This window comes from Oncorhynchus masou, chromosome 9 (assembly GCF_036934945.1).
Source record: "Oncorhynchus masou masou isolate Uvic2021 chromosome 9, UVic_Omas_1.1, whole genome shotgun sequence".
NCBI classification, from domain to species: Eukaryota; Metazoa; Chordata; class Actinopteri; order Salmoniformes; family Salmonidae; genus Oncorhynchus; species Oncorhynchus masou.
Window position 1 is genome coordinate 66,226,051 of NC_088220.1, and position 21,699 is coordinate 66,247,749.

Sequence of the window (21,699 nt, forward strand, 5' to 3'; positions counted from 1 at the left end):
ACAGTTCACAATGCAGAACCAGGGCATCTTCTGAGGTTTTACAAAACGTAGCGGGGTGGGGTCGCTCTGATGCGCAACCAGAAAGCCGATCCAGACCGCGAATGCAATGTGCTCCACACAGCAAATCCAGTCTATTTCAATTTAAATTATTTTAGCTGCGCAGAACTAGTAGCCTACAAAGGTCGTTGCCTATTTGTATTCTAAGACTCTTACATTTCTTACCATCTAGCAAGCATCGTAGGATTTCTGAAAAAAATGAGACATAGGTGGACAAGTACATTTTCCTGACTGGACAGCATTTGAGTGGGTGCAGGGAGCATCATTTTCCCGTCTCCAGTCCGTGAGTAGGACGTTCTTTCAGGACTCTCATCGGTAGCCTAACACTTTGATTCAGATTTGAAGTACATAGGTTATTCTATCTCCATCGTTGATTATGGCATGGCCGTGCATCACACGGGCTTGCTGCATTAACCGCTTCTGGAGTGAATTAGACAAAGCGGACATCGCCGTGCCTCTGGTTTTCACGAAATATTCGGATGTGGCCGAGGTGCAACACCTCCATCCTCAGCCTCCATCTAGACAGAAGAGGACCGGACCTATCACCATAGAAACCCAACCTTCTCACAGTGAACCGGCGGCGGTGGCGGCCAAGGCACCGCCCGCGACTGGTGCCGCATCAGGAAAACATGGCTGTAGTGCGTCTGTGATGCGCCAGGATTTCAGGGAATGGAAAGATATACGCCCGGAGCCCAGCTACAAACCCAAGAATGAATATCACCCCTCGGCGACTCCTTTCAACAACGTAACCCAGTATCAGAAAGATTATAAACCATGGCCTGTCCCAAAAAAGGGAGACCACCCCTGGATCCCCAAACCCAGCCCCACTGCCTCCCCCGGTGCCCAAGAAGGAGGCGCCGGGACCAAATTGGAGCATGCAGCCACAGAGCCCGAGAGCGGTGTGGAGAAGAGTGAAATTGAAGAAAAGGTGCAAGAGAAAGAATCCATAGAGAGGAAAAAGAAACCATTGAAGGAGAAGAGTGTAGAGAAGAAAGTGAGTGCCAAAACCGAGGGACAGCCACCAGCAGGTGCCACTGTGGAGGGGAAAGGAAGGGCAGCAGCAGACGCGCTGAACAGACAGATAAAACAGGTCGTCTCAACTGGCACTGGCAGCTCTTATAGGTGACGATCTGATTACTGTGGGACTATGTATTTTCATTTTATGTTTAGTATTGAATTACTTTATGTACACATTTTCTGCCTCTGAAATATATTTTTTCACAGTTTAAATACAGTATATCAACCATAAATTAAACATGGAATGTAGGCCACAATTAACTTTATTGTGGAGTCCAGAATGATGTAACAAGGCATAACGCAATATTTTGTGTTGCTTAGCCAATACTCAAAGTACAATTAATTACACAACATCTTAATATAGCATTACAGTAACTACCTAAATACTTGCATCAATTGTTAATCAATTGTATTTAAATATTGTGCACATGTTGGTAAGATAAGAACATATTGTGCACAACATTTAAATACAATTGATTAACAATTGATGCATGCATTTTTGGTAGTTACTGTACTAGCAGTAGCAAAGCCAAGATGCATGTAGCCTTCCCTACTGGGCTTTATAATCTACTCAAGAAAGCCCACGCTGCCTCTCCATCATGAATTGTACATGTCAGTTTCTTTCTAGATTAATCTTACATGTTTTTTTTTTTGTTTGATATTTGATATAACATATGCTCTCTCATTTCAGTGTCCTGTGATCATGATGATCGGACTAATATTGTCATAGGTAGCTGCTGCAGCATTGATTGTCCCCTGTTTCATCCTCCTCTATTACCAGATCAATACAGAAGCACATCATGTCAGGGCCAAGGCAGTAAAGGAGCTCTGGATATAATCATGTCTACTGTTCTCAACCTATCCTTAAGGCCTGTCTGGGGGGAGGGGGGGGGGAAGGCTCTCCCTTTGTTTCCCTCATTTTTGACTGCAAGGTCAATGAGTTTTTGTGTAAAATATGGAGAGAGTTTTGCAGCTGTCGTCTGTGTGTAAAAGTAAGCAGAAGCTCTGTGTTGTAGTTACTGTAATGGGGAGTAAAGAGACTAACGAGTCATGCTACACTCCCGGTGTACACTTTGGCTGTAGACCACACTTTGGCTGGTCAATTTTCTCCCACCGATTTTGGGCAACAGCAATGTTTGTTTGGGATTCATAATAAGACTTAGTGATTTGTTTTATGATTTAATGCAATTAATACAGTGGCATCTAGAAAAAACAACAGTGGAACTGAGTTGAGCTGAGTTTGCTGATTCATTGATTTTCAGGAATGAGTTCAAGGCATACAAAGATGTGAAGCCAGTGAAGTTAACCAAGCCCCAGTCTCAGTACAAACCTCCTATGGATGAGAAGGACAAGACCAGCCTGGAGACCAGCTACAGCGCCACCTACAAGGGGGAGCAGGCTAAGGTGCAGCCCACTGACAACAAGCTGCTGGAGCGCAGGAGAATACGCAGCCTGTACAACGAGCCGGGCGGCAAGGAGACCACCAAGGTGAGCCCACATCAACATGCATATGACACTGAACACAAACTATTTTATGTTAAAATGTGTATCTAATTGCACAAAATACATGTTCAATTTAGAGTTTTCCAACCTGTTTCTGTGACGGGCCAATTCATTTTTATGTATTTATGTCTAATTGAAAATTAAGATCATGCAAATTACACTTCCAAATGCATTAGTTATTCTGGACATGGTTGTTTTCATGTATATGTTCTCCTTCAAGCAATATACTATTTGTATTTAGATGCTACAATAATAATGATTGAGATCATCACTGTTGCATGTTCCATGGTCCTAATTACTTTGCAAAGTTGTACAGCATAAAATCCCAGAGGAACTGTCTAAACTACAAAATGAAGATAAGCATTAGCACATCACAAAACTAATGTAAACAATCAAGGTTAATTAAATCTCCACGTGCATGTTTGTGCGTGGTAGGAAAGTCTCATGTGTCTGCATGCTATGTTTATATGGCCCCTCCCTCTCTCACTCTTGTAGGACTGTTCTGAGACTGAGAGCAGCTCTATTCTAGATCTGCTGTAGTCAGGTGTGTTGTCAATTTCTTCTGGAAGGCATGGAGGTTAACCTCAGATTAACTCACGCCTTGATGAATGCACCTTAACCAACAGGACTAGGGTCACATTAGCCACCAAACTGACAGATAATTCAATCCTTCTGTAAAGCTATCAGCCACATCTTCAGAGTTTGGAATGCCTCTCTCAAGACCACCAAGAGAGCTTGGATTCATTAAATTAATGTATTGTTTTGCATGACATTTCAACTCTCAGTTCTTTGGTTTGATTGGTGTCAATAGAGGCACTTTATACAAAAGGCAAACATCAAAATTTTCTTTAAAAAATAAAAAAGTTGAATGACCAAAAATATAGTCTCGTCACAGGGAAATAGAATAAGATTGTGCATATTAAGTTAGTTGTTCTTATACTAACCCCAATTTTATACTTGTGAAATTCATTTTTTCTAAGCAGAGATTTTGTTACAATAGACACAAGTGGTTTTCTTTCATTGTAAGTGCACTAACCACGCATTGCAAATATTACCAACAAGATGATGACATTTGCTATTTTATTTTTATTTGATGTTAGTAACAGGAAGGTATGTATTGCATGCTCATAATAAACATTTACTGTAACATCTCCAGGCAATGAATTACCTTAGAGATTCATTAGCTCTTTGTATTACTGTATCATACAGTATCTTTGCAAAGATGATACTGTAACCTGGACTGATGACATTTTGGCTGCATAGTTTACTTCCAGTTTTAGGAGGATGTCAAGTACAAACTGCCCTCGTCTCTGCCCCTATAGGTGGACAAGACAAAAACCAAACCAAAAAAGACACCAACAACAACGAGCAAAATGGTGAAAAAGGTGAAAGAGAAGACCATCGCTGGTGCACTGTCAACCAAGAAGAAAACCTCCACGAGCACCAAACCAGACGAGTCCAAGCCAGGAGGAGTTATCTCAAAGAAGAGCAAAGAGATAAGCAATAGACTGGCTGAGGCAAAAAAGTAAAAACAAAACATCTCTGCACTACTTAATTTGGGGAATTAAAGGCTGCCTAAAGAATTAGAGAACTCTCATCCATTTGGTCTATCTCTTTCTCTTTGTATTTTCCTTCATGTTCCTCATCTCTGTGTATACTCACTAGATGTGGAGCTTTTAAGTTGACAGTTTGACATCTTCACCATGCCCTCCTTTAACTATAATGCTTTGTGTGTGTGTGTGTGTGTGTGTGTGTGTGTGTGTGTGTGTGTGTGTGTGTGTGTGTGTGTGTGTGTGTGTGTGTGTGTGTGTGTGCGTGTGTGCGTGTGTGCGCGTGTGCGCGTGTGTGTGTGCTTGCGTGCGCGTGTGTGCACTTCCTCTCTGTTAAAACTTTAGCACCTTTTTTGCACATTATTTTGTTGCATTTGTCCAACCTTTGTAGAAAGAATGATTAACCATTCTAAAACAGAGAGACATTGATACACAGTGTGTGGCTCTTAAACGGCTGTTGAAGGCAGTGAGAGGTTTAACTTTTTTTTCTGACTACCTATCATCATAGTGATGATGGAATCTCTATGGTTCTTCTTTTCCATCTCTTAGACGGCATTGACTATGTGGTCTCTGCAGAAATAAAATCTTAACTACTGTAGCGTTTCCTGGTTACAGTGACTGCGCTCTTTCGACCAAGATTTAATATCATTTAATATTTCATCATATTCGGGAGGATATCTGGTTTCATAAATTTGGTTGCTAAGAAACCAATTGAACTGTAATGTAATTGCTACAGCTTGCATGCAAGGCCCTATTTGTGGTCCCAATCTAGCTTGTAATTGAAATCATTCATGAGAAATCAAATGGAGGCAAACCATTTCCAGAATAACTGCATGTGTAGTCATAGTCTGATCTCATACCATAAGTGTCTACACAAACAAACAAGAAAACTGTCACTGACTTACAGTACAAAAGCTAGCACTTAGTACTCTAGTGCCTATTGAAACTGTTATGTCAACCCACCAGCTTTGTAGTTCTGCCTTCACACACATGGTTCTACTGCCTTCTTCAATGTGAGAACCACTCTGTCCACTTTCCAATTATTTGATACAGTATGAAAACTGATGTATTTCTGATAATATACCCCTATTTAATGATTCGTCGTTATTGTAGCCATTATAAAGCTGTGATGCTATTGGTGTGCAAAAACATGTATAATGTAAAAAATGAGCATATGTATGATATACAACATAGGAAAACCTACTGTATTTACTCAATCACCTCCACTTTCTTCAATGGGCTCAGTAGTTAGGTGTAGAAAGATAAGGAGGGGGCCAAGATAAGAAGATCAAAACCACTTTTTGGAACATGCAGCTGTCTGTCTGGAACCATTGATATCACATCTATTCACAGTGAGTGCTACTCTGAAATCATCTCACCCTGTCTTTCTTATGTCTGTGCACCTGCAGTCCGCCAGTGTGTTAGAGTATGTGGCAGTCCTCTCATATGCTGCTGTGTGTCTGCTACTGTATATTGTACCCCCAGACCACCCTGCTCTCTAGTGCCTGTCAGGGTTCAGTGTGTTAGACCTCCGCAACTCGCCGGCTCCTAGCGCCTGCCCCCCCAGTACAGTAACTAACGTGCTGAGCACACCACACCTCGGTGCTATTACTCTCTCATCTATATGCTGTCAGTTTGATGCGAATGTACTCGAACCGTGTGAAATGAAGACAATATGATGTCATTTACTGCAGGCGTGTTGTGATTGTGTGCTTGTATTCTCAGCTTGCTCTGAATGAACTAATTAAAAATGTTGAAGCAGAATCTGAATGTTGTGACTTATTATCATGATAGAGTATTAGTTAATGCACTTGAAGTCTTGAACTGGCCCATAGACACTCTCTCAGACTCCTTTAGAAGAGGTAGTGATTTTTATTACGCTACATAGACAAAGAGAGATTGAAAAACCTATTGGAAAATGAGGGCACCAAAACTGCCTCTTTTTATTTTAGTGGACATTAAAGATTCAGAGAAATTATGTAAGGTTCAGTGAAGATGGTTTGGTTGCTTTGCTATTTTTCATTGGGTGGTACAATAAAGTGTTTGTTATGGCAGTGGAATTCACGTTCTGTCAAATTACAATTATTTAATCATATAAGCATAAAGTACAACTTGAACAAAAAAATGCTTTACAATTTGTAAAACAAGGAACACTTCCCACTATTGCGAAATGAGGAATAGAAAACCATCATCAGGAATTACTTCTGAGATATAAATGGCCCCATCAACAAGAAGTCAACAAATGATTTTGCTTCCCACAAACAAAAGGTGCCCTCAGACAACTGCAGCTATAAAATGGAAACAGTAATTGATTGCTTTCCTAGCCAATCCAATGAGGGACAGAACACATGCAGTGTCTGTTGTTTGTCTGTGATTCAGTCATCCTAATGTAAAACCTCCTGAATAATTAAGTTGTTATGGGCCACTATTTGGAGAGCTGTATTGAATATTTAATAAGGAGCAAAGATGGCAGTGGAACTGCGTAATGCAGAATCCCCTGTTTGGCCTGAAGTATCTTCACGCACATAGCTTGCTATACTGTAGACCTTTTACAATAATAAAGGTGATCTTTAATTATTTTAATCTACATTCACCAGGTCCACGCTAGCTGACTTAGTATCTCCAATTGGGTAAAAAGTAAAACATTAGTGCTCCGTCTTCAAACGGATATGATCAGACATTTCTTCTTCATTTACCTTTTGTAAAGAACAAGGTGAATCAGATAACACTACCACATTCTGCAGCTATTTAACTGAGAGACTGGACTCAGTTGGAGACATGAGACCTATTAATGAATAATGAGCGAATCAGGAAAGGACTCTGATCTGGAGTGACAGACAACTTCTCCTGTCTGGGAGTTAATACCCAGGGAACGTCAGGCTGTCTGCCCCAGAGAAGTCTAGTATACCAGGACTGCCCCTGTTGCCATGTGACCAGTCAAGACCCCACCAGTATAATCATTTTTGTTTATTTATTTCATCTTTATTTAACCAGGTTGGCCAGTTGAGAACAAGTTCTCATTTACAACTGCGACCTGGCCAAGATAAAACAAAGCAGTGCGACAAAACCAACAACACAGAGTTACACATGGGATAAATAAACGTACAGTCAATAACACAATAGAAGCATCTGTATACAGTGTGTGCAAATGAAGTAATAGTGGTGAAGTAATTACAATTTAGCAATTTACACTGGAGTGATATACGTGCAGATGAGGATGTGCAAGTAGAAATACTGGTGTGCAAAAGAGCAGAAAAACAAAAACAAATATGGGGATAAGGTAGGTAGTTGGTTGGATGGGCTATTTACAGATGGGCTGTGTACAGCTGCAGCGAACGGTAAGCTGCTCTGACAGCTGATGCGTAAAGTTAGTAAGGGAGTTATAAGTCTCCAATTTCAGTGATTTTTAACATTCGTTCTAGTCAATGGCAGCAGTGAACTGAAAGGAAAGGCGGCCAAAGAGGTATTGGCTTTGGGAAGGACCAGTGAAATATACCTGCTGGAGTGTGTGCTACGGGTGGGTGTTGTTATGGTAACCAGTGAGCTGAGATAAGGCGGAGCTTTACCTAGCAAAGACTTATAGATGACCTGGAGCCAGTGGGTTTGGCAACGAATATGTAGCAAGGACCAGCCAGCGAGAGCATACAGGTCATATTGGGGCGGCAGGTAGCTTAGTGGTGAGAGCATTGGACCAGTGATCGGAAGGTTGCAAGATCGAATCCCTGAGCTGACAAGGTAAAAATCTGTTGTTCTGCCCCTGAACAAGGCAGTCATTGAAAATAAGAATTTGTTCTTAACTGACTTACCAAGTTAAATAAATATGGGGCTTTGGTGACAAAACAGATTAGACTGCATCCAATTTTCTGAGTAGAGTGTTGAAGGCTATTTTGTAAATGACATCACCGAAGTCAAGTTTTAGTCAGTTTTACCAGGGTATGGTAAAATGAGTGCAAAATATGACGCCAATTCTAGATTTAACTTTGGATTGGAGATGCTTAATATGAGTCTGGAAGGAGAGTTTACAGTCTAGCCAGACACCTAGGTATTTATAGTTGTCCACATATTTTAAGTCAGAAGCGTCCAGAGTAGTGATGCTTGTCGGGCGGGCGGGTGTGGGCAGCGATCGGTTGAAGGGCATGCATTTAGTTTAATATGAGTCTGGAAGGAGAGCAGTTGGAGGCCACAGAAGGAGTGTTGTATGGCGTTGAAGCTCATTTGGAGTTTTGTTAACACAGTGTCCAAAGAAGGGCCAGATGTATACAGAATGGTGTCGTCTGCATAGAGGTGAATCAAAGAATCACCCACAGCAAGAACGACATCATTGATACATTGATATATTATGTAGTCTATACTAAGTGAAGGAGATTGGAGGAGCGAATGAGGTGCTTGTCTGCAAAATAGAATCACCTTCCTCCAAGACGAATACAGGTACGTTTAAAGGCACATTCAAAATGAATAATATAAAAATTCAAAATAAATGTTTATTTAAATGATTTTACCCAGCCCTCAATCATGCTGGTTACTAACTGAACAATAATAAGACTGCAATTTTTTTTAAATGAGCCCTTTATGAGTTTTGGGGCTCCGAGTGGTACAGCGGTGTAAGGCACTGCATCTCAGTGCAAGAGGCATCACTGCAGTCTCTGGTTTGAATCCAGGCTGCTTCACATCTGACGCACAATTGGCCCAGCATCACCCGGGTTTGGCCGGAGTAGGCCATCATTGTAAATAAGAATTTGCTCTTAACTGGCTTGCATAGTTAAATAACAAAACGTTTTTTGTTCTTTTTATGGGTTCATGGCATTGCACTCACACTCTGACACAGGTGATATCATGGTACTATATTCAGTTATCAGACAACTGTGGCTTCTGGTGGATTGCTTCAGTACTCTTATCCACTGCAATAAGATCCAGGCCATTATGCACTCAGTGAAGATGCATACTTACAAAATAGCACTTTAAAACAATATGTTTCATTCCCATTGCAATAGTAAATGTTTTTTCCAGATCCAAACCTTATTATTCCTGTTTTCATGAGTGACAAATCTTAATTCAGGGATTCTTGAAATTCGGGACAATCCTTGTCCGGCATGGAAACTAGATTTTTATACATATATATATTTTATACATATATATTTACATATATATTTTGCATTATTTGAGTTTAAAATACATTTTGGGGAATTTTATTAGAGCAAAGATTTGATTTTGGAATTGTCCAAATATTTTTAATATTATTAATTTCCATGTCGGCTCTATACCCAGAAATGCCCTGTCACGGCTGGCTGAAGGATTGGACCAAGGTGCAGCATGGTAAGCGTACATTTTCTCTTTATTCAAAAATTACACCGACAAAACAAAGAACAAAAACCAAACCGCGAAGCTTTGGGCTATGTGCCCTGAACAAAGTCAAAGTTAATCTCCCACAAAACAGGTGGGGGAAAAGGGTACCTAAGTTTAGTTCTCAATCAGAGACAACGATAGACAGCTGTCCTTGATTGAAAACCATACCAGGCCAAGACATAGAAATATAATATAGAAAAAAGAACATAGACTACCCACCCCAACTCACGCCCTGACCAACCTAACACAAAGACATAAAAAGAAACTAAGGTCAGAACGTGACATGCCCTTACAAAGGATCCCAATTACAAACTCTCCAAAAAAGTGTTTAACATTTTAAAAAACAAGCAATAATGAATACTAACTGAAAAAATATCGTATGTAGTTTCTTCCAATAGCCCTCTCTGACCAAACTAGGAGATTTGGTCAACATTGTCAGATTTGTCTAAAATCCTAAATGAATCATGAATGAGCAGGGACAGCTTCACCATCAGGACACCTTCTTCATGTCCTCATTACCTGTAGTGCAACTCATGGTCTGTAAAGTTCTCTCCTTTTGATAGATTTAAACAAACAATATTAAAATCACCATTGTCACAATCATAAACTGTCAACTCCATCTGCTGAATAGATTAAGATAGGACATTATATGATTAGGTTTTAGAGTCATAAAGAAACTGAGAATAAACTTTGCATATTACTTGATTGAAGAAGAAATATTTTATTTTTGTCAACTTCGTAAAACGTCAACTCCGTCAGATTTTTGTCTAAAGTCAACTCCGTCAGAGTGCTGAAAGATCTGATAGAATGGTTATATTTTTACAAGTGTTTGTATTAAACATTTCTTTTTAGAGTCTGTTTTGAGTATTTGTTGTCAGCCTCGTCAATGGCTTGTCAACTCACTGATGGCTAACCCTCTTAATATCGGTCTTTTTGTCAATATTCAGAAAAAAATATTTTAACATTGTTGCAACATATGCTTAAACTATTTGCTGTGTTAGACCTAAGGGTTATTGTTGGTTTTCTAAATGTTGTTTTATGTTCTGAATCTAGAAAAACATGTCAAAATGCTAACGAAATTAGCCGTGGAGCATTATCATATCATATTTGAATAATCTAATGTTAGAATTAAACAATCAAGTCCTTTATTTAACACTTGTTGGATAATAAATATTTGTCTGACGGAATATATAATTCAAATGTTATTAATATTCAATATCTTGATATTTTTGATCTGGTAAGAATAACATCCTTGTAAATAGTCATTGGACACCACCTGTCTGTTGTGCTCTGTGTGCTGGAGGTTGTATGAGGTCAGCTTGCTAGTTGCTTTCCTCACTGCGGTGCTGATCAGAATGACAACCCCGACTAACAAAATCAAGCCCAGCAGAACTCCCAGGACTATGGTCGCCACTTTCCAGCCTTCTCCCGGGGCCGTTGATATCTGGGAAACTCCTACAGGGAAAAACAAATGTTTGGTCAATGTCTGTAAGTAACTACTGAAAGGACAATATTAGATAAGCAGCATCCCACATAAAATAAAACAGAAGAAATAGTGAAACCACAACTAAGTCACATACATTAATTGAACAAAACAATTCTGGGGACAACCTGGATTTAAAAAAATAGTAAAGTAGATGTCTACATACATTTTGAAGCAGAGGGGTTAGTGTACCTATGCACAGCTTCCCAGGATTAACATGATTCTGATCTATCAAACCAGGATAGCAGCTACACTGCTGGCTGCCTCCAGGACCAACCACACACTGAGCAAGTGATGAACACAAACCTTTGCATGGATCTGCACCTGGAGTGATATTTCCAGGTAAATAGTGAGTACATACTGCTTAACTGGAGGTACTTACTAGGGTATTACAGGGTAATAACAAATGCTATTCCACTGGTAATTACTCTTGTATAAAGTACTTAGTTAATGTAAAGTGTAGCGCACATTTCAAACAACAAAGTTTTCTTACTCTTGCAGTCAGTACCCGGTACGGTTGGATTTTTGTCATAGAATTCTGCCTTGCATTCACATGTATGTGAAGGTCCCTCTCTGACACAGCTGGCATTTTTTGAGCATGTGTAACCTCCTCTTTGACAGATATCTGCCTCTGTAATAAAGTAATAAATGAAGTTACTAAAAGCCACTAAATACACATGGCGATATGATAACCACCTGGTGTGAATCTAGACTTCCAAAGGATCAATATTTCTGTTACTTCTTAAATATTTATTCCAAAATCACATGTTTGATTAACTAGCATAGAAAATATCATTGTACGTAGTTATTGGAATTGAACCTTTTACAGAGGTGATATTCAGATCCACTCCGAGTGCAGATAATTTCAGCGCATTGATGACGCTGTTCTGCACGTCAGAGGTTGACAGGTTGACCTCCAGAGCAGTGACCAGATCAAAGTCAACGATCACACTTCCTCTGCGAACACCAGTCACAACAATCACCATTTCTTTATCCCTGATAAGGTCCCGGTATTCCTTCGGGAGATTGTTTTCAACCTTTAAAGAAACATGTGCATTTAAATCATACAGGGTTACATTATATGACTAAAATGAAAAAGCAATTACAAAAGATGCTTAGTGAATATTTACCTGCATGGTGAAATGTGTTACAAAGTCTTTGTAAAGTTTGCTGGATTGATTTGTATAATCAGACACAAAATCTCTGCCTGGAATTCGAGTGAAAGATTCATAGACCTTTCCAGCTTTTGGAGAAAAAATTTAATTAACATTCACCAAAAGAAATGTCCCATTGTACTAATTTGATCTATATATATTTTTTAACAAAAGTAGGTTCTTAGTGAATTTAAGCAGATTACTTGAAAACATTTTGACATACCAGTGATTATGTTTGCTGAAATGTATTTCTTGATACTGCAGGATAAGTACTCAATAATCAGTGTGTACATGGTTCCAGGAGTAAGGTCTGAGAAAACAGCTTTGGTGGCTGAGGTCTCACTCTGGCTTGAGTTGGAACCAGACTCCAGCTTCACTTTGTACTGTATCTGCTGGTCCAGGTTAATACCTGTCCAACTCACACTGATTAACTTACTGGTGATTTTCTCCAGCCTGATGACATTCACCAGAGTTTCTGACACTGAAAACAAATGACAATAAATAAAGGTAAAATAATTTTCTGTATGTACAGCAATATTTTCACACATTTCAATAGTCGTTGGTATCAATTTGTAAGTTAAAAAATAAATAATTATATGTCTACTACTTTTGTTATTAAGAATCATATTATCTTATGATGGTTTTTGAGAATGAGTGCATATAATCTTACCGCATTCTGCAACAGTGGTTTTGATTGTTGTCACCAAAGTAGTGTCTCTGAAAGTTAGTCCCTGTGAGGGAGTTGAGGGAGTGGATACATCTACAAATGTTGATGTTCTTGTTATTACTGTAGTAGTACCACTTGTTGATGGCATTATTGGTCTTAGAGTAGTGACATCACTTGTGACTGTCGATGTAGCAGTGGGAGTTGTGGCATCACTTGAAGTGACTGTGGATGTAGTTGAGGGAGTGGTGGCATCACTTGAAGTGACTGTAGACGTAGTTGAAGTAGTGGTGGCATCACTTGAAGTGACTGTGGATGCAGTTGAGGGAGTGGTGGCATAACTTGAAGTGACTGTAGACGTAGTTGAAGTAGTGGTGGCATCACTTGAAGTGGATGTTGATGTAGTTGAGGGAGTGGTGGCATCACTTGAAGTGACTGTAGACGTAGTTGAAGTAGTGGTGGCATCACTTGAAGTGGATGTTGATGTAGTTGAGGGAGTGGTGGCATCACTTGAAGTGGGTGTTGGTGTAGTTGAGGGAGTGGTGGCATAACTAGAAGTGACTGTTGATGTAGTTAAGGGAATGATGGCATCCCTTGTAGTGACTGTTGATGTAGATGAGGGAGTGGTAGCATCACTTGAATTGACTGTTGATGTAGTTGAGGCAATGATGGCATCACTTGAAGTGACTGTAGACGTAGTTGAAGTAGTGGTGGCATCACTTGAAGTGGATGTTGATGTAGTTGAGGGAGTGGTGGCATCACTTGAAGTGGGTGTTGGTGTAGTTGAGGGAGTGGTGGCATAACTAGAAGTAACTGTTGATGTAGTTAAGGGAATGATGGCATCCCTTGTAGTGACTGTTGATGTAGCTGAAGGAGTGGTGGCATCACTTGAATTGACTGTTGATGTAGTTGAGGCAGTGATGGCATCACTTGAAGTGACTGTTGATGTAGCTGAGGGAGTCGTGGCATCACTTGAATTGACTGTTGATGTAGTTGAGTGAGAGCTGCCATTACTTGAAGTGGGTGTTGAGGGAGTGGTGGCATCACTTGAAGTCACTGTTGATGTATTTGAGGGAGTGGTGGCATAACTTGAAGTCACTGTTGATGTAGTTGAGGGAGTGGTGGCATCACTTGAAGTGGATGTTGATGTAGTTGAGGGAGTGGTGGCATAACTTGAAGTGGATGTAGACGTAGTTGAGGGAGTGGTGGCATCACTTGAAGTGGATGTAGACGTAGTTGAGGGAGTGGTGGCATCACTTGAGGTGACTGTTGATGTAGTTGAGGCAGTGATGGCATCACTTGAAGTGACTGTTGATGTAGTTGAGGAAGTGGTGGCATCACTTGAAGTGGATGTTGATGTAGTTGAGGGAGTGGTGGCATCACTTGAAGTGGATGTAGACGTAGTTGAGGGAGTGGTGGCATCACTTGAAGTGACTGTAGACGTAGTTGAAGTAGTGGTGGCATCACTTGAAGTGGATGTTGATGTAGTTGAGGGAGTGGTGGCATCACTTGAAGTGACTGTAGACGTAGTTGAAGTAGTGGTGGCATCACTTGAAGTGGATGTTGATGTAGTTGAGGGAGTGGTGGCATCACTTGAAGTGACTGTTGATGTAGCTGAGGGAGTGGTGGCATCACTTGTATTGACTGTTGATGTAGTTGAGGCAGTGATGGCATAACTAGAAGTGACTGTTGATGTAGTTAAGGGAGTGGTGGCATCACTTGAAGTCACTGTTGATGTATTTGTGGGAGTGGTGGCATAAATTGAAGTCACTGTTGATGTAGTTGAAGTAGTGGTGGCATCACTTGAAGTGGATGTTGATGTAGTTGAGGGAGTGGTGGCATCACTTGAAGTGACTGTAGACGTAGTTGAAGTAGTGGTGGCATCACTTGAAGTGGATGTTGATGTAGTTGAGGGAGTGGTGGCATCACTTGAAGTGGGTGTTGGTGTATTTGAGGGAGTGGTGGCATAACTAGAAGTGACTGTTGATGTAGTTAAGGGAATGATGGCATCCCTTGTAGTGACTGTTGATGTAGCTGAAGGAGTGGTGGCATCACTTGAATTGACTGTTGATGTAGTTGAGGCAGTTGAGGCATCACTTGAAGTGACTGTTGATGTAGTTAAGGGAATGATGGCATCCCTTGTAGTGACTGTTGATGTAGCTGAAGGAGTGGTGGCATCACTTGAATTGACTGTTGATGTAGTTGAGGCAGTTGAGGCATCACTTGAAGTGACTGTTGATGTAGCTGAGGGAGTCGTGGCATCACTTGAATTGACTGTTGATGTAGTTGAGTGAGAGCTGCCATTACTTGAAGTGGGTGTTGAGGGAGTGGTGGCATCACTTGAAGTCACTGTTGATGTATTTGAGGGAGTGGTGGCATAACTTGAAGTCACTGTTGATGTAGTTGAGGGAGTGGTGGCATCACTTGAAGTGGGTGTTGGTGTAGTTGAGGGAGTGGTGGCATAACTAGAAGTGACTGTTGATGTAGTTAAGGGAATGATGGCATCCCTTGTAGTCACTGTTGATGTATTTGTGGGAGTGGTGGCATCACTTGAGGTGACTGTTGATGTAGTTGAGGCAGTGATGGCATCACTTGAAGTGACTGTTGATGTAGTTGAGGGAGTGGTGGCATCACTTGAAGTGGATGTTGATGTAGTTGAGGGAGTGGTGGCATCACTTGAAGTGGATGTAGACGTAGTTGAGGGAGTGGTGGCATCACTTGAAGTGGATGTTGATGTAGTTGAGGGAGTGGTGGCATCACTTGAAGTGACTGTAGACGTAGTTGAAGTAGTGGTGGCATCACTTGAAGTGGATGTTGATGTAGTTGAGGGAGTGGTGGCATCACTTGAAGTGACTGTTGATGTAGCTGAGGGAGTGGTGGCATCACTTGAATTGACTGTTGATGTAGTTGAGGCAGTGATGGCATAACTAGAAGTGACTGTTGATGTAGTTAAGGGAGTGGTGGCATCACTTGAAGTCACTGTTGATGTATTTGTGGGAGTGGTGGCATAACTTGAAGTCACTGTTGATGTAGTTGAAGTAGTGGTGGCATCACTTGAAGTGGATGTTGATGTAGTTGAGGGAGTGGTATCTTCATTTGAATTGGGTGTTAATGTCATATTACTTGAAGTCAATGTAGTAGAGGTGGTATCACTTGAAGTAACTGTCATTGTAGTTGAATGAGTGATGACATTACTTTGAGTGACTGTTGATAGAGTGATGGCATCATTTGAGGTGGGTGTTGATGTAGTTGAGGGGGTTGTGGCATTACTTGTAATGAATGTTGATGTAATATCACTTGAAATTACTGTTGATGTATTTGAGAGAGTGGTGGCATCACTTGAACTGACTGTTGAGGAAGTGGTGGAATCACTTGAACTGACTGTTGAGGGAATTTTGGGAGGGTTGACATCACTTGAAATTACTGTTGATGTAGCTGAGGGAGTGGTGGCATCACTTGAAGTGGGTGTTGGTGTAGTTGAGGGAGTGGTGGCATCACTTGAAGTGACTGTGGACGTAGTTGAGGGAGTGGTGGCATCACTTGAAGTGGATGTTGATGTAGTTGAGGGAGTGGTAGCATCACTTGAAGTGACTATAGATATAGTTGAGGTGGTGGTGGCATCACTTGAGGTGACTGTTGAGGGAGTGGTGGCATAACTAGAAGTGACTGTTGATGTAGTTGAGGGATTGGTGGCGTCACTTGAAGTGACTATTGATATAGTTGAGGTGGTGGTGGCATCACTTGAGGTGGGTGTTATAGTTGAGGGAGTGGTGGTATAACTAGAAGTGACTGTTGATGTAGTTGAGGGATTGGTGGCATTACTTGAAGTGACTATTGATATAGTTGAGGTGGTGGTGGCATCACTTGAAGTGACTGTTGATGTAGTTAAGGGAATGATGCTATCACTTGTAGTGACTGTTGATGTCATTGAGGGAATGGTGGCATCACTTGAAGTGACTATTAATATAGTTGAGGTGGTGGTGTAATCACTTGCAGTGACTGTTGATGCAGTTGAGGGAGTGGTGGCATCACTTGAAGTGGGTGTAGGTGTAGTTGAAGGAGTGGTGGCATCACTTGAATTGACTGTTGAGGGAGTGGTGGAATCACTTGAAGTGACTGTTGATGTAGTTGAGTGAGTGGTGGAATCACTTGAAGGGGGTGTTGGTGTAGTTGAGTGAGTGGTGGAATCACTTGAAGAGGGTGTTGGTGTAGTTAAGGGAGTGGTGGAATCACTTGAAGTGTCTGTTGATGTAGTTGAGTGAGTGGTGGCATCACTTGAAGGGGGTGTTGGTGTAGTTGAGGGAGTGGTGGAATCACTTGAAGTGACTGTTGATGTAGTTGAGTGAGTGGTGGAATCACTTGAAGAGGGTGTTGGTGTAGTTGAGTGAGTGGTGGAATCACTTGAAGAGGGTGTTGGTGTAGTTGAGGGAGTGATGGAATCACTTGTAGTGACTGTTGATGTCATTGAGGGAATGGTGGCATCACTTGAAGTGACTGTTAATATAGTTGAGGGAGTGGTGGAATCACTTGAAGTGGGTGTTGTTGTAGTTGAGGGAGTTATGGTATAACTAGAAGTGACTGTCGATGTAGTTAAGGGAATAATGGCATCACTTGTAGTGACTGTAGATGTTGTTGAGGGATTGGTGGCATCACTTGAAGTGACTATTAATATAGTTGAGGTGGTGGTGGAATCACTTGAAGTGACTGTTGATGCAGTTGAGGGAGTGGTGGCATCACTTGAAGTGGGTGTAGGTGTAGTTGAAGGAGTGGTGGCATCACTTGAAATGACTGTTGAGGGAGTGGTGGAATCACTTGAAGTGACTGTTGATGTAGTTGAGTGAGTGGTGTAATCACTTGAAGAGGGTGTTGGTGTAGTTGAGAGAGTGGTGGAATCACTTGAAGTGACTGTTGATGTAGTTGAGTGAGTGGTGGAATCACTTGAAGAGGGTGTTGGTGTAGTTGAGTGAGTGGTGGAATCACTTGAAGAGGGTGTTGGTGTAGTTGAGGGAGTGGTGGAATCCCTTGAAGTGACTGTGGACGTAGTTGAGGGAGTGGTGGCATCACTTGAAGTGGATGTTGATGTAGTTGAGGGAGTGGTAGCATCACTTGAAGTGACTATAGATATAGTTGAGGTGGTGGTGGCATCACTTGAGGTGACTGTTGAGGAGTGGTGGCATAACTAGAAGTGACTGTTGATGTAGTTGAGGGATTGGTGGCGTCACTTGAAGTGACTGTTGATGTAGTTGAGTGAGTGGTGGAATCACTTGAAGAGGGTGTTGGTGTAGTTGAGGGAGTGGTGGAATCACTTGAAGAGGGTGTTGGTGTAGTTGAGGGAGTGGTGGAATCACTTGAAGTGACTGTTGATGTAGTTGAGTGAGTGGTGGAATCACTTGAAGAGGGTGTTGGTGTAGTTGAGTGAGTGGTGGAATCACTTGAAGAGGGTGTTGGTGTAGTTGAGGGAGTGGTGGAATCCCTTGAAGTGACTGTGGACGTAGTTGAGGGAGTGGTGGCATCACTTGAAGTGGATGTTGATGTAGTTGAGGGAGTGGTAGCATCACTTGAAGTGACTATAGATATAGTTGAGGTGGTGGTGGCATCACTTGAGGTGACTGTTGAGGAGTGGTGGCATAACTAGAAGTGACTGTTGATGTAGTTGAGGGATTGGTGGCGTCACTTGAAGTGACTGTTGATGTAGTTGAGTGAGTGGTGGAATCACTTGAAGAGGGTGTTGGTGTAGTTGAGGGAGTGGTGGAATCACTTGAAGAGGGTGTTGGTGTAGTTGAGGGAGTGGTGGAATCACTTGAAGTGACTGTGGACGTAGTTGAGGGAGTGGTGGCATCACTTGAAGTGGATGTTGATGTAGTTGAGGGAGTGGTAGCATCACTTGAAGTGACTATAGATATAGTTGAGGTGGTGGTGGCATCACTTGAGGTGACTGTTGAGGGAGTGGTGGCATAACTAGAAGTGACTGTTGATGTAGTTGAGTGAGTGGTGGAATCACTTGAAGAGGGTGTTGGTGTAGTTGAGTGAGTGGTGGAATCACTTGAAGAGGGTGTTGGTGTAGTTGAGGGAGTGGTGGAATCCCTTGAAGTGACTGTGGACGTAGTTGAGGGAGTGGTGGCATCACTTGAAGTGGATGTTGATGTAGTTGAGGGAGTGGTAGCATCACTTGAAGTGACTATAGATATAGTTGAGGTGGTGGTGGCATCACTTGAGGTGACTGTTGAGGGAGTGGTGGCATAACTAGAAGTGACTGTTGATGTAGTTGAGGGATTGGTGGCGTCACTTGAAGTGACTGTTGATGTAGTTGAGTGAGTGGTGGAATCACTTGAAGAGGGTGTTGGTGTAGTTGAGGGAGTGGTGGAATCACTTGAAGAGGGTGTTGGTGTAGTTGAGGGAGTGGTGGAATCACTTGAAGTGACTGTTGATGTAGTTGAGTGAGTGGTGGAATCACTTGAAGAGGGTGTTGGTGTAGTTGAGTGAGTGGTGGAATCACTTGAAGAGGGTGTTGGTGTAGTTGAGGGAGTGGTGGAATCCCTTGAAGTGACTGTGGACGTAGTTGAGGGAGTGGTGGCATCACTTGAAGTGGATGTTGATGTAGTTGAGGGAGTGGTAGCATCACTTGAAGTGACTATAGATATAGTTGAGGTGGTGGTGGCATCACTTGAGGTGACTGTTGAGGGAGTGGTGGCATAACTAGAAGTGACTGTTGATGTAGTTGAGGGATTGGTGGCGTCACTTGAAGTGACTGTTGATGTAGTTGAGTGAGTGGTGGAATCACTTGAAGAGGGTGTTGGTGTAGTTGAGGGAGTGGTGGAATCACTTGAAGAGAGTGTTGGTGTAGTTGAGGGAGTGGTGGAATCACTTGAAGTGACTGTGGACGTAGTTGAGGGAGTGGTGGCATCACTTGAAGTGGATGTTGATGTAGTTGAGGGAGTGGTAGCATCACTTGAAGTGACTATAGATATAGTTGAGGTGGTGGTGGCATCACTTGAGGTGACTGTTGAGGGAGTGGTGGCATAACTAGAAGTGACTGTTGATGTAGTTGAGTGAGTGGTGGAATCACTTGAAGAGGGTGTTGGTGTAGTTGAGGGAGTGGTGGAATCACTTGAAGAGGGTGTTGGTGTAGTTGAGTGAGTGTTGGAATCACTTGAAGAGGGTGTTGGTGTAGTTGAGGGAGTGATCGCATCACTTGATATGACTGCTGATGCAGTATCACTTGGAGTGACAATTGATGTAGTTGAGGCAGTGGTGCCATCACTTGAAGTGGGTGTTGAGGGAGTAGTGGCATCACATGACACTGATGTAATGTATGTGACAACTGTGAATTTAAACAACAACAATGTATCTATTTGAAGAGAGTCGCACACTATATATCAATTGAGTAAAAAAAACAACGTTTCGGCATCACTGTGCCTTCTTCAGGGTAATTCATGAATGCTTGAAACAGGTTGTGTAGACAAACAGTGCAATTATTGCAACCAATGACAATAGTGAGGGGTGTGTCATTATTATTAGGTTGATTGGTATGAATTAAGTGTTATTGTGACATGTAATCTCTTAGTTCAGCCATAATGCATAATAAGCATCATCAACAGGGGGAACATGTTGGGTGTATGCTGATAAGCTGGATAAATAATAGAAACAATAGTACACCACCCTCCCCCTTTGCCCTCAGAACAGCCTCAATTTGTTGGGGTATGGACTCTACAAGTTGTCAAAATGCTGGCCCATGTTTACTCCAATGCTTCCCACAGTTGTGTCAAGTTGGCTGAATGTCCTTTGGGTGGTATACCATTCTCAATACACATGGTAATCTGTTGAGCATGAAAAACCCAGCAGCATTGCAGTTCTTGACACAAACCGGTGCGCCTGGCACCTACTAATAAACCCTGTTCAAAGGCACTTCAATCTTTTGTCTTGCACATTCACCATCTGAATGGCTCACATACACAATCCATGTCATAAGGCTTAAAAATCCTTCTTTAACCTGTCTCCTCCCCTTCATCTACACTGATTGAAGTGGATTTTACAAGTGACATCAATAAGGGATCATTGCATTCACCTCGATTCAGCTGGTCAGTCTATGTCATGGAAAGAGTAGGTGTTTTTAATGTTTTGTACACTCAATGTAGTATATTAACCATGACTAAAACGTCACACTGCTCTTTACTTTTTAAATGTCATTCAAATACTTAGCATTAGTTCATTTTAAACTGCTTTGACCTCAGACAGGAACGATTGAAGTGCCTCTAAGTCAGTTATGTGGTTTATGACATTGGAAAGCTGAGTCATAAACTATAGTCTACTTAAAGTTTATCACCTAGGACACAACTGGGTTAAAGTTACCAGTTATCTAATTAAAAGCTTCATGAAACCATACATAATAAAACATGTAAGAAAATTTAACAGAGATCTATTATTTTTTACACATTTTATTTTTTTACTCCATTTTATTATTTTGTAACCCGTGTCATCATGCTGTCGATTTATTCAGTAATAAGTTCAAGTAATAAGGAAAAGATGGACAACAAAAACGTTTTGGTTCCAGCTACTATGCAACATAATTAAATCAGTGGTACTTACATAACATAAAGGCAACCTTGATAAGCCAAGTGGATATTCTTTCTTGCATTTTAAAAATATATATTTTTCTTTACCAGGCACATCTCCTTTTAACCCAGCCCAGGTAGCCTGCTATGTGATGTGAGGCAGATATGATTTCCTTGTTCACAGGTGAAAAGCAAGCTGTTTTGTTTGGAACAACCCATTTTGCTCTCACATTTAAGTATAACCCATAGGATGGATCAGGGAAGTGTTGAATTCACAAAGAGACCTTTGATATGTTATGGCAGGACTGAGGGTGGAACACCATGGTAACCACAGTTGGTCATTCATTAGAAACTTTGCATGATGCAACCCCTGGTA

The 21,699-nt window shown here is 41.5% G+C and overlaps 2 protein-coding genes across 3 annotated transcripts; one reads left to right on the forward strand and one right to left on the reverse strand.

Annotated features, from left to right (window-relative positions):
- LOC135546501 (microtubule-associated protein 6 homolog) lies at nucleotides 1-5,891 on the forward strand. 2 transcript variants are annotated; one of them, XM_064974985.1, is made up of 4 exons: nucleotides 1-1,179; nucleotides 2,337-2,562; nucleotides 3,073-3,121; nucleotides 3,900-3,985. In XM_064974985.1, the coding sequence occupies exons 1-3, from the start codon at nucleotides 434-436 to the stop codon at nucleotides 3,115-3,117; spliced, it is 1,017 nt and encodes a 338-aa protein (XP_064831057.1). In that variant the 5' UTR covers nucleotides 1-433; the 3' UTR covers nucleotides 3,118-3,121; nucleotides 3,900-3,985. The 2 variants fall into 2 exon arrangements, with proteins under 2 accessions (XP_064831057.1, XP_064831056.1); XM_064974984.1 differs by lacking the exon at nucleotides 3,073-3,121 and having other exon boundaries at nucleotides 3,900-5,891.
- A 3,550-nt stretch (nucleotides 5,892-9,441) lies between these two features.
- LOC135545071 (mucin-2-like) lies at nucleotides 9,442-21,471 on the reverse strand. The gene is made up of 8 exons (XM_064972717.1): nucleotides 21,358-21,471; nucleotides 18,404-20,092; nucleotides 12,778-17,928; nucleotides 12,331-12,588; nucleotides 12,084-12,196; nucleotides 11,774-11,990; nucleotides 11,447-11,584; nucleotides 9,442-10,925 (listed from the first exon to the last, which is right to left on the reverse strand). Exons 1-8 carry the CDS (start codon nucleotides 21,404-21,406, stop codon nucleotides 10,666-10,668), a joined length of 7,875 nt encoding a protein of 2,624 aa, XP_064828789.1. The 5' UTR covers nucleotides 21,407-21,471; the 3' UTR covers nucleotides 9,442-10,665.
- Nucleotides 21,472-21,699: the final 228 nt, after the last annotated feature.

Excerpts from the sequence above, each read along its gene's own strand:
- LOC135546501 (XM_064974984.1), top strand. The coding sequence starts at position 434 with ATGGCATGGCCGTGCATCACACGGGCTTGCTGCATTAACCGCTTCTGG. Across the intron at positions 1,180-2,336 it reads GGCACTGGCAGCTCTTATAG|GAATGAGTTCAAGGCATACA; the intron begins GTGACGATCTGA and ends ATTGATTTTCAG. Across the intron at positions 2,563-3,899 it reads GCGGCAAGGAGACCACCAAG|GTGGACAAGACAAAAACCAA; the intron begins GTGAGCCCACAT and ends CTGCCCCTATAG.
- LOC135545071 (XM_064972717.1), bottom strand. The coding sequence starts at position 21,406 with ATGCAAGAAAGAATATCCACTTGGCTTATCAAGGTTGCCTTTATGTTA. Across the intron at positions 20,093-21,357 it reads CAAGGTTGCCTTTATGTTAT|TTGTCACATACATTACATCA; the intron begins GTAAGTACCACT and ends TTAAATTCACAG. Across the intron at positions 17,929-18,403 it reads TACATCAACAGTCACTTCTA|TCACCTCAAGTGATGCCACC; the intron begins GTTATGCCACCA and ends ACTCCTCAACAG.